Here is an 11,328-nt window from a genome sequence, read left to right on the forward strand (position 1 = left end):
TTGGATTTATGTGGAATCCTCATTAGTTTATTAGTATTTAAACAGTCACTGGTTTTATCTCTACCATGGTGGGCAAATCACCACTCAGCATTTCATCTGTGACATACCCAGGATTCTACCCTCATCTTCCTTCAATCTCTCAATGCCTAGTGACTACTTACTTTCACTTGTGTTTGCTGAAGTTGGGTCTTAAATGCCAACCCCCATGCTTTGGTTCTACTGAAACTCATTAGCGAGAGTGTCCTGCACCAGGGGTCGTGCCAAGACCAGCAACACCTGCGCCTCCCACCTGGTGCTGTGACTCTCGTCTGTGCCAGCCCTCCCTGAGCACGTGCTCTTCGTTCAGCCACTCGATGAAACACTACAAGTTCCTGACCATGATCGATGTTGTTATTCCCACGCTGAACCTTATTTTCTACAATCAAACCAAGATAATAAAGGGATCTTAAGAAGAGGACAATTGGGTAACACATTTGAGTCAGCCACAATGATTTTTGGGCTGGATTTTGGAACATCAACATGGAACATAGGATAGGAGTATATAAATGGCTTTGTTAATCTAAGTTATAATTAGGTAGGTAAACTAAGTAATAATTTGTTAATCTAAGTAATAATTAGGTAATCCTGGATTCCTCATATATTTCACAGGGCTGCTCTGATGATTATTTCAGGCCAGGGCATTGATAAAATTTACACATTAATATATTTAAAATAAAAGTTCCTGATAAACAAGAAAGAGTTTACACATCTAATTTATTGCTACTAAGCTATTTACTGACAGACTGTGTAGCTTGGGCAGATTCTTTACATCTCGGTTCAAATTACATGAAAAGTGAAAATACGAAACTGAACTATTCCTAATGTTTCCAGTTCAATTGCCTCCTGGTTTGTTAAAATAAAATCTGTAACCGTGAGATGTTGCCAGGACTGAAAAGAAAGGACCCAGAGGGGATGTGGCTAATGGGGGCAGATTAACTGTGACCCCAGAGAGCAGGTGCCTGGAGAGCCCCTCCGTCTCATGGTCCCTCCCCCAACTCTGCTGCCCTAGATGATAAATACTAGAGGACTCCCTCTAGTTTGTGAGCATCTCTTTTGCTGTCAGTGAACAACCTGTTTCATGGCTCACAGCTCCCATCCTGGAGTCAACCAGGTCCATCCTGGAATATTTTTTAGGAAACAAACACGCCTTTTCCATCCCTGGCAAGAAGTGTATATTCCTGAGGGATCCTGGTCAAGGTGAGAAGTGAGGTTTAGAAATAAGAGGATTCTGTGCTGTCTCCACAGCGGTGTGAGCCCCCAGCAGGAGCTGTGGGGCAGGTGCTTGACACTCGGTCACTTCCATCTTCAGCTTCTTCCCCCTGTCCCCCACAGTGGTGTGTGTCTGTGGAATGTTCCCCCTTATCCACAATTTGTGGCTTCAGGGACCAGGTTAGTGTCAGGTATTACTCTGTATTGAGGGCTGATGTGACCTAGCTCTGTAATTCTCCAGTACTTGATGCTAAACTTTGTCACCTTCTGGTTTTCCGTGTATGAGTTGGAAATAATATGTCATGTAGAGTCAAATGAGCTGATTTGTGTAAAGGTTAAACATTGCAAACTTTATTAATTGTGTGTTGAACTATTATGTACTGAATTCAGGGAGAATTTCCTACAGTGAAAGTAGGCTTGTCTATGCTTTCCAGACTTACCACTCCAAGAAGACTTTTCATTTGTTATCCTCTTAATGAATTTGCTTTAAGTGATAATAATAACTTGATTTCCATTTAAATTCATGGCCTCCATCCTGAGTAGCAAAAGGAAACTGTTTTCTACATAAAACATGGCCAAAGCTTGTGTACAGTGTCTTTGGTCTGTTGAAAGACCAGTGAGGGCGCCACCTTAAAACCATGTCGTATTGACCTTACTAGGCTCTCAAATTTTTTTAAACTACATCATTTTTTCCCATTGTACACCATCCTGACATTTCATCAACTCATATTTTACAAACTCCTATCTCATGATATTTGAGACTGTAAGAGTTAGGTAGAGTATTTTATTAGCTAGATCCACACAGTGAAGTTTCCCATAATACTCTCAGTTCCTTCTTCACAATTCTGGGGAAAAGTTCAACATATTTAATGCATTTACCAAAGAGAGTGATTATATTCAGATTTTTTTCATGTAGCTGTCAAATTTTAAGAATTGAAAATTTCTCATGATTAACTGAATCAAAGCACAATCCGCACTCTTATTTTGTAGTGATTGGTCACACATATTCATTTAGTTAGGCTCCTCTGTTGCCAGGAGGTCATAAATTAAAGATATGCCGTCTCTTTAATTGATCAAAACTTGGCTTTGTATGTGTTGTGCATTTCTCTTAAGAATAAATCAGTACGACAGGACTTTAACATTTATTTTAGGGGGACCTTCTGGCTAAGGCAGTCTGCTTAGGGGACTGTGTCATCATCTTGTGCCTGTCAGTCCCTGGCATTTGTCAGAAGCCACCCCAGTAAGTGGAGGTGGAAACCTGAACTCAACAGACAATAATGAATGGTGTTATTTGTTATTTTAACATTAAAAAAAGGAGATTTATTTATTTATGCATATAGAGCTGGAGTATAGGCCAGAAGTACAGGGGCGGTGGGAGGATTCACCAGAGAGACTGGGGAGCAGAACAGGCCGACTGACAAAGTACACTGCTGAGGGGAGCAGCAGGCAGGTCAGGAGAGGTCTGCTGTGTCCTGTGGGTCATCTACCGGGTAGGGATCGAACTCAGGCTGAAGTGGCTTTAGTTTCTTAGTGCTGTGCTTTAACCTGCTGAGCCGCTAGGGAGGGCCTGGTGTTATTTTAACATTTACTGAGGAATTGTTCTAAGATCTTCTTGTTTAGATCAAATTTCCAAATGCAGTGATACTTTTGAGGTTCTTATTAATTTTCCATGAGTGAAATGATGCAGAGATAAAAAAACAAATCATTGTGCAACTTAGTATGGATAAAATGACAAAATCCAACCTGGAGCCCAATTCTCACATTTGAATAACTGTGCTTAATACTCTGTATTTTAGCCCAAGAGTATTTGTTTGAGTTTTAGTTTCAGCAAATCTGTCCCAAAGTAGAAGGCTGCTCACATGTATTTTCCTTCTGGTTTGTATTCCTGGATGAAGATGTGTTGTGTGTGGGGGTGTTCTCATGACCTTTGGGGACCGGACGGCTGCTGCCCCTTGGGCAGACACTCATTGCCGTGAGTTTAACTCAGAGATGCAGGTCTTTAGTTTTGTGTACTGGACTTTGGTGAAGAGGAGAAAAGATTTCCAGACCTGCCTCAGTTTCCCATTTCCCATGTCCATTGTCTACACATCCTGACATTTATGTGCTCAAGTCGCTGTCTTTGTAGCATGAATTTAAACCTTGGACGTGACCATGGACTGTGTGTTGACAGAGAATCCATAAGCCCGTGCCCTGGGGGGTGATGGTGGGTCTGCTGGTGGAAGGTCAGAGTTTCCAACATTTTCAAAACTATTGGTGACTCCATGAAGCCATAGTTCTAGACTATGCAAGTTCTAAGTATGACAAACTGGAGCTTCAAGAAAGGGAGCTTAAGGCTCTATCAACTGTGTATTATCTAACTGCGCTGGAGGCTTCTTGGAGTTAGTGAATTGGTTAAGTCACATCCACTCCAACCCACCACTGGGCATGTGCCTCCTTCCATGATTCTACTATGTTCTTCCTGTCTTTTTCTAGACCTGTGGACACAGAAATACACTTACAAAATTGTCTACACTCCCTCATTATAGATTAATTGAATACTTATTCTCAAAGTGATTTTAAAGAGCACCTCCCGAACACCCTCATTATATAGAGGCTTTGCATGATATAGGGTCTTCTCCAAGTGCTGGGCTCACATGGGGCTGGCTGCCCAGTTAAAGTGACCACATCTCACCCTGTGCAGATAGGACAGTGTCCCCCTAATTTGCCTAATTCCAAATGGCATGCGGTTCTAAGTTTGACAGAGACACAGGAAATCCTGTTAATTTGTGGAAATAGTTCTTATAATGCCTAACTACCTTGTCTTGTTGAAAGGAGAGTGAGAATATTTATGCAGGGAAATTTTACTAACATTGGTGATGGTACAAAGAGGCAAAATTCACTCAACATTAATGAATCATGTTCTTCCATGTCAGCTGCATGAAGAGAAAAATCAAGAATACTGTTTTCTGTTTTTATGAAAATGAAACAATTTCAATATTAATCTTTTCTCAGCAGATGGTGCCAAGCAGGTCCATGGGAGAGGACAGAAACGTCACATCTGTAACAATGTTTCATCTCCTGGGAATCTCAGATGAAAAGGAGCTGCAGCTTAGTCTCTTCCCAGTCTTCCTGGTGATCTACCTTGTGACATTGTTCTGGAACCTGGGTCTCATCACCCTAATCAGAATGGACTCCCACCTGCACACACCAATGTACTTTTTCCTCAGTGTCCTGTCATTGATAGACATCTGCTACACTACTTCCATCAGCCCCAGGATGCTTTCAGACTTCTTCAAAGTTAAAAAAGTCATTTCCTTCATTGCTTGTGCAAGTCAGTGTTTTGTGGCTTCTTGGATGGGTCAGGCTGAGTGCTGCCTGCTGGCTGCTATGGCCTATGACAGGTATGTTGCCATTGGCCACCCTCTGCAGTACTCGATCATCATGGCGCCTGGAATCTGTTGGAAGATGGCTGCTGGGGCCCTTGGGTGTGGTCTTCTTTGTAGCTTAGTTGAAGTAGTCACTGGCTTTGAGTTATACTACTGTGGGCCAAATGTCATCCAAAATTTCTTCTGTAACATAACTGAAATTATTAGCCTGTCTTGTTCTGATCCCATCATTAGTCAAATGAGTCTTTTCTTGATAGTTTGTCTTGTTGTCGTAGGTTCTCTGGTTATTATTCTGTTGTCCTATGGTTTCATTGCAGCTTCCATCCTAAAAATATCCTCCATCAAAGGTAGCGCTAAGGCCTTCAACACCTGTGCCTCCCACCTGGCAGTAGTGACACTCTTGTACGGCACAGCCCTCTCTGTGTATATGCATCCTAGTTCCAGTCACTCCACAAAAAAGAACAAGTTTCTGTCTGTGTTCTATGTTCTCATTATCCCCATGTTAAACCCTTTTATCTATAGTCTGAGGAACAAGGATATCAAAGAAGCCCTGAAGAGGGTGATAAAGAGAACAACACAGTAAGAAAAATATTTTGTAATGTTACCTGAATGATAACACAAAACTAAGGAAATTAAAAAAATATATATATGGGGCCCAATGTTTCTACTCTTAATGGAAATTGGTGCTCACAATATGTGAGTATCCTTTTGTTGAACAAAAGAATACCTAATAGAGAAGGTCAGAATCTGGCTTGCTGATTCCTGGTGCCCTTCTGTTTAGAGTTGTCCATGTGGGAATCTGTCCTAGCAACAGTCCCAGCATGGGTAGACAGCTTGAAATCTCATTTTCATGATTAGTCTCATGTAGAGGATCTGTGTGTTTGAGAACAGAGGTTCTGCTAGATTTTGGATGAAGAGAAATGTGAAGAACCTAGGAACTCACATAAACTGTTCTTTCTTTTCTGAATTTCTTTTATCTAGGTTTTTATCTAGTCATCTATTTATATTTTAAATAAAATGTAAAACAATGTATAAGTTAAGTAGTGAATTTAAAAATTGTGGAAATGAAGACATTATAAACTTGATCCCGGAGATGGAGAGGTGAGGAGGAGGGAGAAAGACACTTTTTCTCTAGACAAACATTCAATGAGTAAATATCAGACATATCACAATAGTATGTGTACAACAATTAGACTTTATGTAGTTCCCTTATAGGTATGATCTTTATGTGATCATGAAGTGAGAAATAATCTCCCTATACAGGTAGGATCCTAATAGAGTCCATGTTCTTCCCAGGTAGCAACAATCTGTCACCACCTTTGTAATCTATGGCTTTGATGCATTGGCAGGTGGATTGCAAAGTCGTTGTAAAACGACTTTGTTCTTTAATCATCAGACCTGAGAGGAGTAAACTCATCTCTAACACACTTTTTAGATAGGTGCCCTGATGCAGGTTCCTGAAGCACATATACTCCTCACTTCTCCAATGAAGAGATAGTTAAATCGTCCTGAAAGAACGAGAAAACACTTACACAAGATGAGACAGGAATTAACCTAGCCCAGAGCCTATTATACAGTAATATTTGGTGAATGTTAACTGATGAAAGAAGTGATTAAGCAATTTTATTATTTAATTTCATACACGTCAAGAGAAATGCTGGTCACTTGTTCAAAAGAGACAAAATAAGCAGCTTTGAGTAGTCCATTGGGACATAATAGTAGTTAAAAAGCCCATACTCCCGCCTTTGAGGCTCTTTGCACAAGGTGCAAGTCCTTAGGGAATTGGAAGGAAATCAAGCTCATAAATGTGACGATGTGTGGGGATGTAAATCTATTACATACATGTTATTTTGACTTTTCCTTTGATCACTTTTCTCCACCTTTCTTTTCATGGACTCTAGTTCAATAAAGCTCCTCTCTTTCAACTTACTTTTTGTACAAGTGTTGAATTATCCTCATGCCAGAAGTCACTGGAACCACAAAGTCGTTGTAGACTAGGGGTCATTTAATGGTAATTGCACATTGTGACGATATCTGATCTGGTCTTGCCTCCTGTGAGTTTACACAGGTCGATGTGGAAGTTCCAGAAGGCTTGAATGATCCAGGTCAAAGGGGGAATCTGGTCCTTGGGCCTCTCACCACAGCAATCTCTTCTGAAATGTCTACTCCTTCCCCAGACCCCAAGCTGGAAGTAACAAGTGGATTGTTGCTGAGTTCTGTTTACTCCCATCTGATACCTGGCTCCTCACAGTCACACTGGGAGAAATGACAATTGTTCTGGTCTCCCTTCCTCAACTATCTCATAGGCAACTCTTGGGAGAGGAATGGAATTATGAAGAGACATGTTAAAATTTAAGTTTAGGCATAATTTTAGAGACTAGAGGAAAGTCAAAGTCCTTAATTTCTGGGCACAGGTGGGCCTGGACTTTGCTCCACGGGAGCTCCCAGAGGTCTTGAAGACCTCAGACATGCTGGCTCTGCTCTATGTCCAGGCAATGGGATCTGAGTTCTGGGATGTGGCTTCTGAAGGATCACTAGGTCTTCATATGATCAGAGGGCCATCAGACATGGTGAATTTGTTCCATGGAGAGTCTAACCTAGAGAATTTACAAAAAAAGTTTTGAGATGATTTTCAGACAAGAATTTCAGATTAAATGTCATGCATGTTGCATTAACATGTGCATGACACTTTGCACTTGAAGTAGTCACATTGTATAGATTTCTATGTGAAGAAGGTAGAGGAGAAATATCTCCCTATGATAGACAGAAACCTTGGGCATAGTGCTACTTCGGCAGCACATACACTAAAATTGGAACTATACAGATAAGATTAAAATGACCCCTGAACTGATTTGTGCAGTGTTCCATATTTTTAGAAATGCAAATGACCAGCAGGCATATGAAAAAATGTTCAACATCACTTGTAATAAGGGAAATGCAAATTAAAAACCACAATGAGATACCATCTTACACCAGTGAGAATGGCACATATTAAAACAACTAGCAGGCCCTCCCTGGTGGCGCAGTGGGTTAAAGCACTGCACCAAGAAGCTTAAGCCAATTCCGCATGAGTTCGATCCCACCTGCCCCGGAGGAGATCCACATGGCGCAGCAGACCTCTCATGACCTGCCCGCTGCTCCCCTCAGCAGTGGACTTCGTCGATCTGCCTGTTCTGTTCCCCACTCTGTCTCTGGTGAAGCCTCTCACCGCCCCTGAGCCTCTGGCCTGTACCCCAGCTCTGTATGCACAAATAAATAAATCTTTTTAAAAAAAACAAAAACAACAAGCAAAAACAAATGTTGGCGAAGATGGGGAGAAAAAGGAACTCTCCTGCACTGCTGGTGGGGATGCAAGCTGATATAACCACTATAGAAAGCTGTTTGGAGGTTTCTCAAAAGGCTAAAAATAGAGCTTCCATATGACCCAGCCACCCCACTCCTAGGTATCTACCCAAAGGACACAAAACCATCAACTCAAAAGGACACCTACACCCTCATGTTTATTGCTGCTCTGTTTACAATATAGAAGACATGGAATCAAACCAAATGCCCAAAAGTAGATGACTGGATTAAAAAGATGTGGTACATATACACAATAGAATATTACTCAGCAATCAAAAAAGATAAACTCATGCCTTTTGCAGCAACATGGATGGAGCTGGAAGGGATCATGCTTAGTGAAATTGGCCAGAAATAAAAAAAGCACTGGATGGTTTCACTCATAGCAGGAACATAAGTGATAGGGGGGTGGGGGGAGGGGAAGCAACAAATGGAATAAAGTAAACATGAAAACAATGAGCAACAATAAACCAGAGATCATTTATGGGGGTGAAAAGAGGAATGGGATCAGAACTGGGGTAGGAAGAGTGCACTGGACTATGGTGACGGCACACAGGTGAATTGGTGGTGGGAAGCCCATGGTGACTACAACTGTGGTGAAAAATGCAGAAAATGAAGACTGATGTAAAAAGGAAACCTTGGGTATATTGCATTCTGCCACATGCTTCTCAGTGTGCTGGAAGCCATCTTGTATTTCACAGGTGAGATTTGTGTAGCAGACTGGAGCCAAAACCTCCTTTTGAGTTGACCGTGATACTGAAATTCTATATTCTTCAGGTAAAATCTTTAACGTTCTCTTAAAAATTGGTTGATTATTACAGTTTTATGGGGGATATATTTCTACTAAACTGTTAACAACAGTTAAATCAAACAATGAATTTATTGTTTCTTCCCACCCCTTTTTCTTAGAAATAAGAGTGACTGAAGTAGATCAACCAAGACCAGGAACTTGTCTAAGATAGGACTTCTCAGTATACCTCGTATTGACTAGGTCCGTGAGCTCCACTTTTTGAAAAAAGTTGTGGGAATGATAGCACGTAGATATTTTTTTTTAAAAAAACAATATAATAGGTTATTTTAAACATCATTTGTGAATTTTTTCCATCTTAGTTGTAATCCCTGTGGGATTCCCATCACCAAATCACCCATGTGCCATCACCATAGTCCAGTGCATTTCCCTCCTCCCACTGTTTTTGATCCCATTCCCCCCTCCACCTCATAAAATGTCTCTGGTATATAGCTGTTCATTATTATAGCTATTTTCTCATCTGGTCCTTTATATTCCTGCTATGAGTGAAACCATCTGGCATTTTTCCATTTCTTTCTAGCTTATTTCACTAAGCATGATCTTTTCCAGCTCCATCCATGTTCCTGCAAAAGACATGTGTTTATTTTTTTTTTGGTTGCTGAGTAATATTCTATTGTGTATATGTACCACATCTTTTTAGTCCAGTCATCTGCAAGTAGATATTTTTAATGAAATATTAGTAATACAACATAACATATTAGAAAGAACTCCAAATGACACCTACTATTAATAGAAGATATTAATACATTCTGATAACTATTTTATAAGCATCATTTCTTTTGATCCTATGAAGAACTATTTTACAATGTACTTATTAATATTATCCCTGTTTAAAAGGTGTGGAGAAGTTAATCTTCTCAAGATCACACAAGCAGCTAGTAAAAGAGGCAGACTCCAGCCCAGATTTGACCATCCCTTTGGCCATGGTTGCGCTCATAAGTTGTGACCCTTATCATGAATTAGTTCTGTGTACTCCAGATTGCCTCAGCTTCCTCACTCATACACAGAACAAAATGCAATGCCTCCCTGGGGCAACTATGATGGTTTTACAGGTCAAGGGGTTAAGAAATATATAAAGCAGATATCTAAAATGATGGTGTTTTATAAACAGGGAAGTGCCCACATGTGGCATTCATTACATTTTATTCTACCAACTAGCTGTGCTGTCTTGGGCAAATGTCTCTGTTCCACTCACTTCAGATACTAGCTTGGACATTGGTGGTATTGCATAATCAGTTAGTCTTTGTGAGCTCTAATGGCTCAAAGTTTGTTAAAAGAAAAATTGTGATCATGAGTTCATTATAGAAGCATGGGGGAGTGGGGAAATGAATCAGAAGGGACATGCTAAATGGGGTATGGAATTAGCTGGGGCAAACACTCCAAGCCAACCATGACTACAGAGAGCAAATACCTGGAGAGTGTCTGCCTTTAATTGCCTTTTCTACTTTCACCTGCACCCTTGACAACACATTTAAAAGCATTTTCCACTTGTGATTTACCTCTTGTGTGAAGGACAAGAAATTTCATGGCCAAATGTACCCACCTTGGATTGCAATTTTATCAACCTAGAAAACACCTTTGGGAAAGACAGACACAATCTACTTTTGCCAAGAACTCCTGGGTCAAGATTAGAGGTCAAGTATTAGGGAGAACTGTGGGTTCTGTTATCTCTATAGCTGTGTTCTTCCAGTAGGACTTGTGAGGTGCAAGGGTTATGATACTTGGTTTCTAGCATCCTTGAACTCTTCCTCCCTCATTTCTACACACTCTAGTTAGAACGCTCCCATGGCCTTCTTTATCCTTAGGTCAATTCTCTGACATTCAGTGTAAAGAATAATCTTTAACCTCAAGTCAGTTATTACCTGAGTAAGGGAGAGATGCTGTTTTCTATTTCTACCATTTCTTACAGATGTGACTGTGAACTTTGGTATTTTCTGGTAAGATAATCTAGAATCGAATGAGGCAATGTCTATAAAGCCTAGCACATTGCAGAAGTTAGTAGTTACATACTGAATAATCAAAAATAGTATGTGGTGAATTTCAGAGGAACTAACTAAGGTCAAATGTACTTGTCTGTTTCCCAACTTTATCCACTCCAAGGCCGCTTCTCATTTAATGATGTCCTTTGAAAAATTCTGTTTTTATGTGCTAGTAATTACTTTTATCTCCCTTCAATGTATAACTGTGATTCTTAATGTTTGAGTAGCAAAAGACAAAACTGGTCACTATGTAATAATATATCAGAGTACTCATGTACAATTTTGCTGACCTTTGGACATACTTCAAGTCATTCTCCATTGTCAACTTTGGATATCCTGGGGCCCTGGAGATACTAGTGTGGGTGACACAGACGTCAGAGATATCCTACTCTGAGTGCAGGTGACTTTTTAAAATGACTGTCCCCTTTTACTTTATTGTCAAACAAATTGTCAAATACAGAAAAACTTAAGGAGAGAAAGTATATTCGTATTTTTCCTTTTCCTCTAGCTTATCAAATTTTAACAGTGTAAGCTTTTAGGATAAATTTTGTCAAAAATAAGTAAAACAATGCACAGTCCTTTTTTTTTT

At 40.2% G+C, this 11,328-nt stretch overlaps 1 protein-coding gene across 1 annotated transcript; it reads left to right on the forward strand.

The window, feature by feature from the left end:
* The first annotated feature begins 4,242 nt into the window (after nucleotides 1–4,242).
* Nucleotides 4,243–5,196, forward strand: LOC101618592 (olfactory receptor 5A1-like). Its single transcript, XM_004683423.1, has one exon. It carries the CDS (start codon nucleotides 4,243–4,245, stop codon nucleotides 5,194–5,196), a length of 954 nt encoding a protein of 317 aa, XP_004683480.1.
* The last annotated feature ends 6,132 nt before the right edge of the window (nucleotides 5,197–11,328 follow it).

This window comes from Condylura cristata, unplaced genomic scaffold (genome assembly GCF_000260355.1).
Source record: "Condylura cristata isolate star-nosed mole 26May11 unplaced genomic scaffold, ConCri1.0 scaffold00015, whole genome shotgun sequence".
Lineage (NCBI taxonomy): Eukaryota > Metazoa > Chordata > Mammalia > Eulipotyphla > Talpidae > Condylura > Condylura cristata.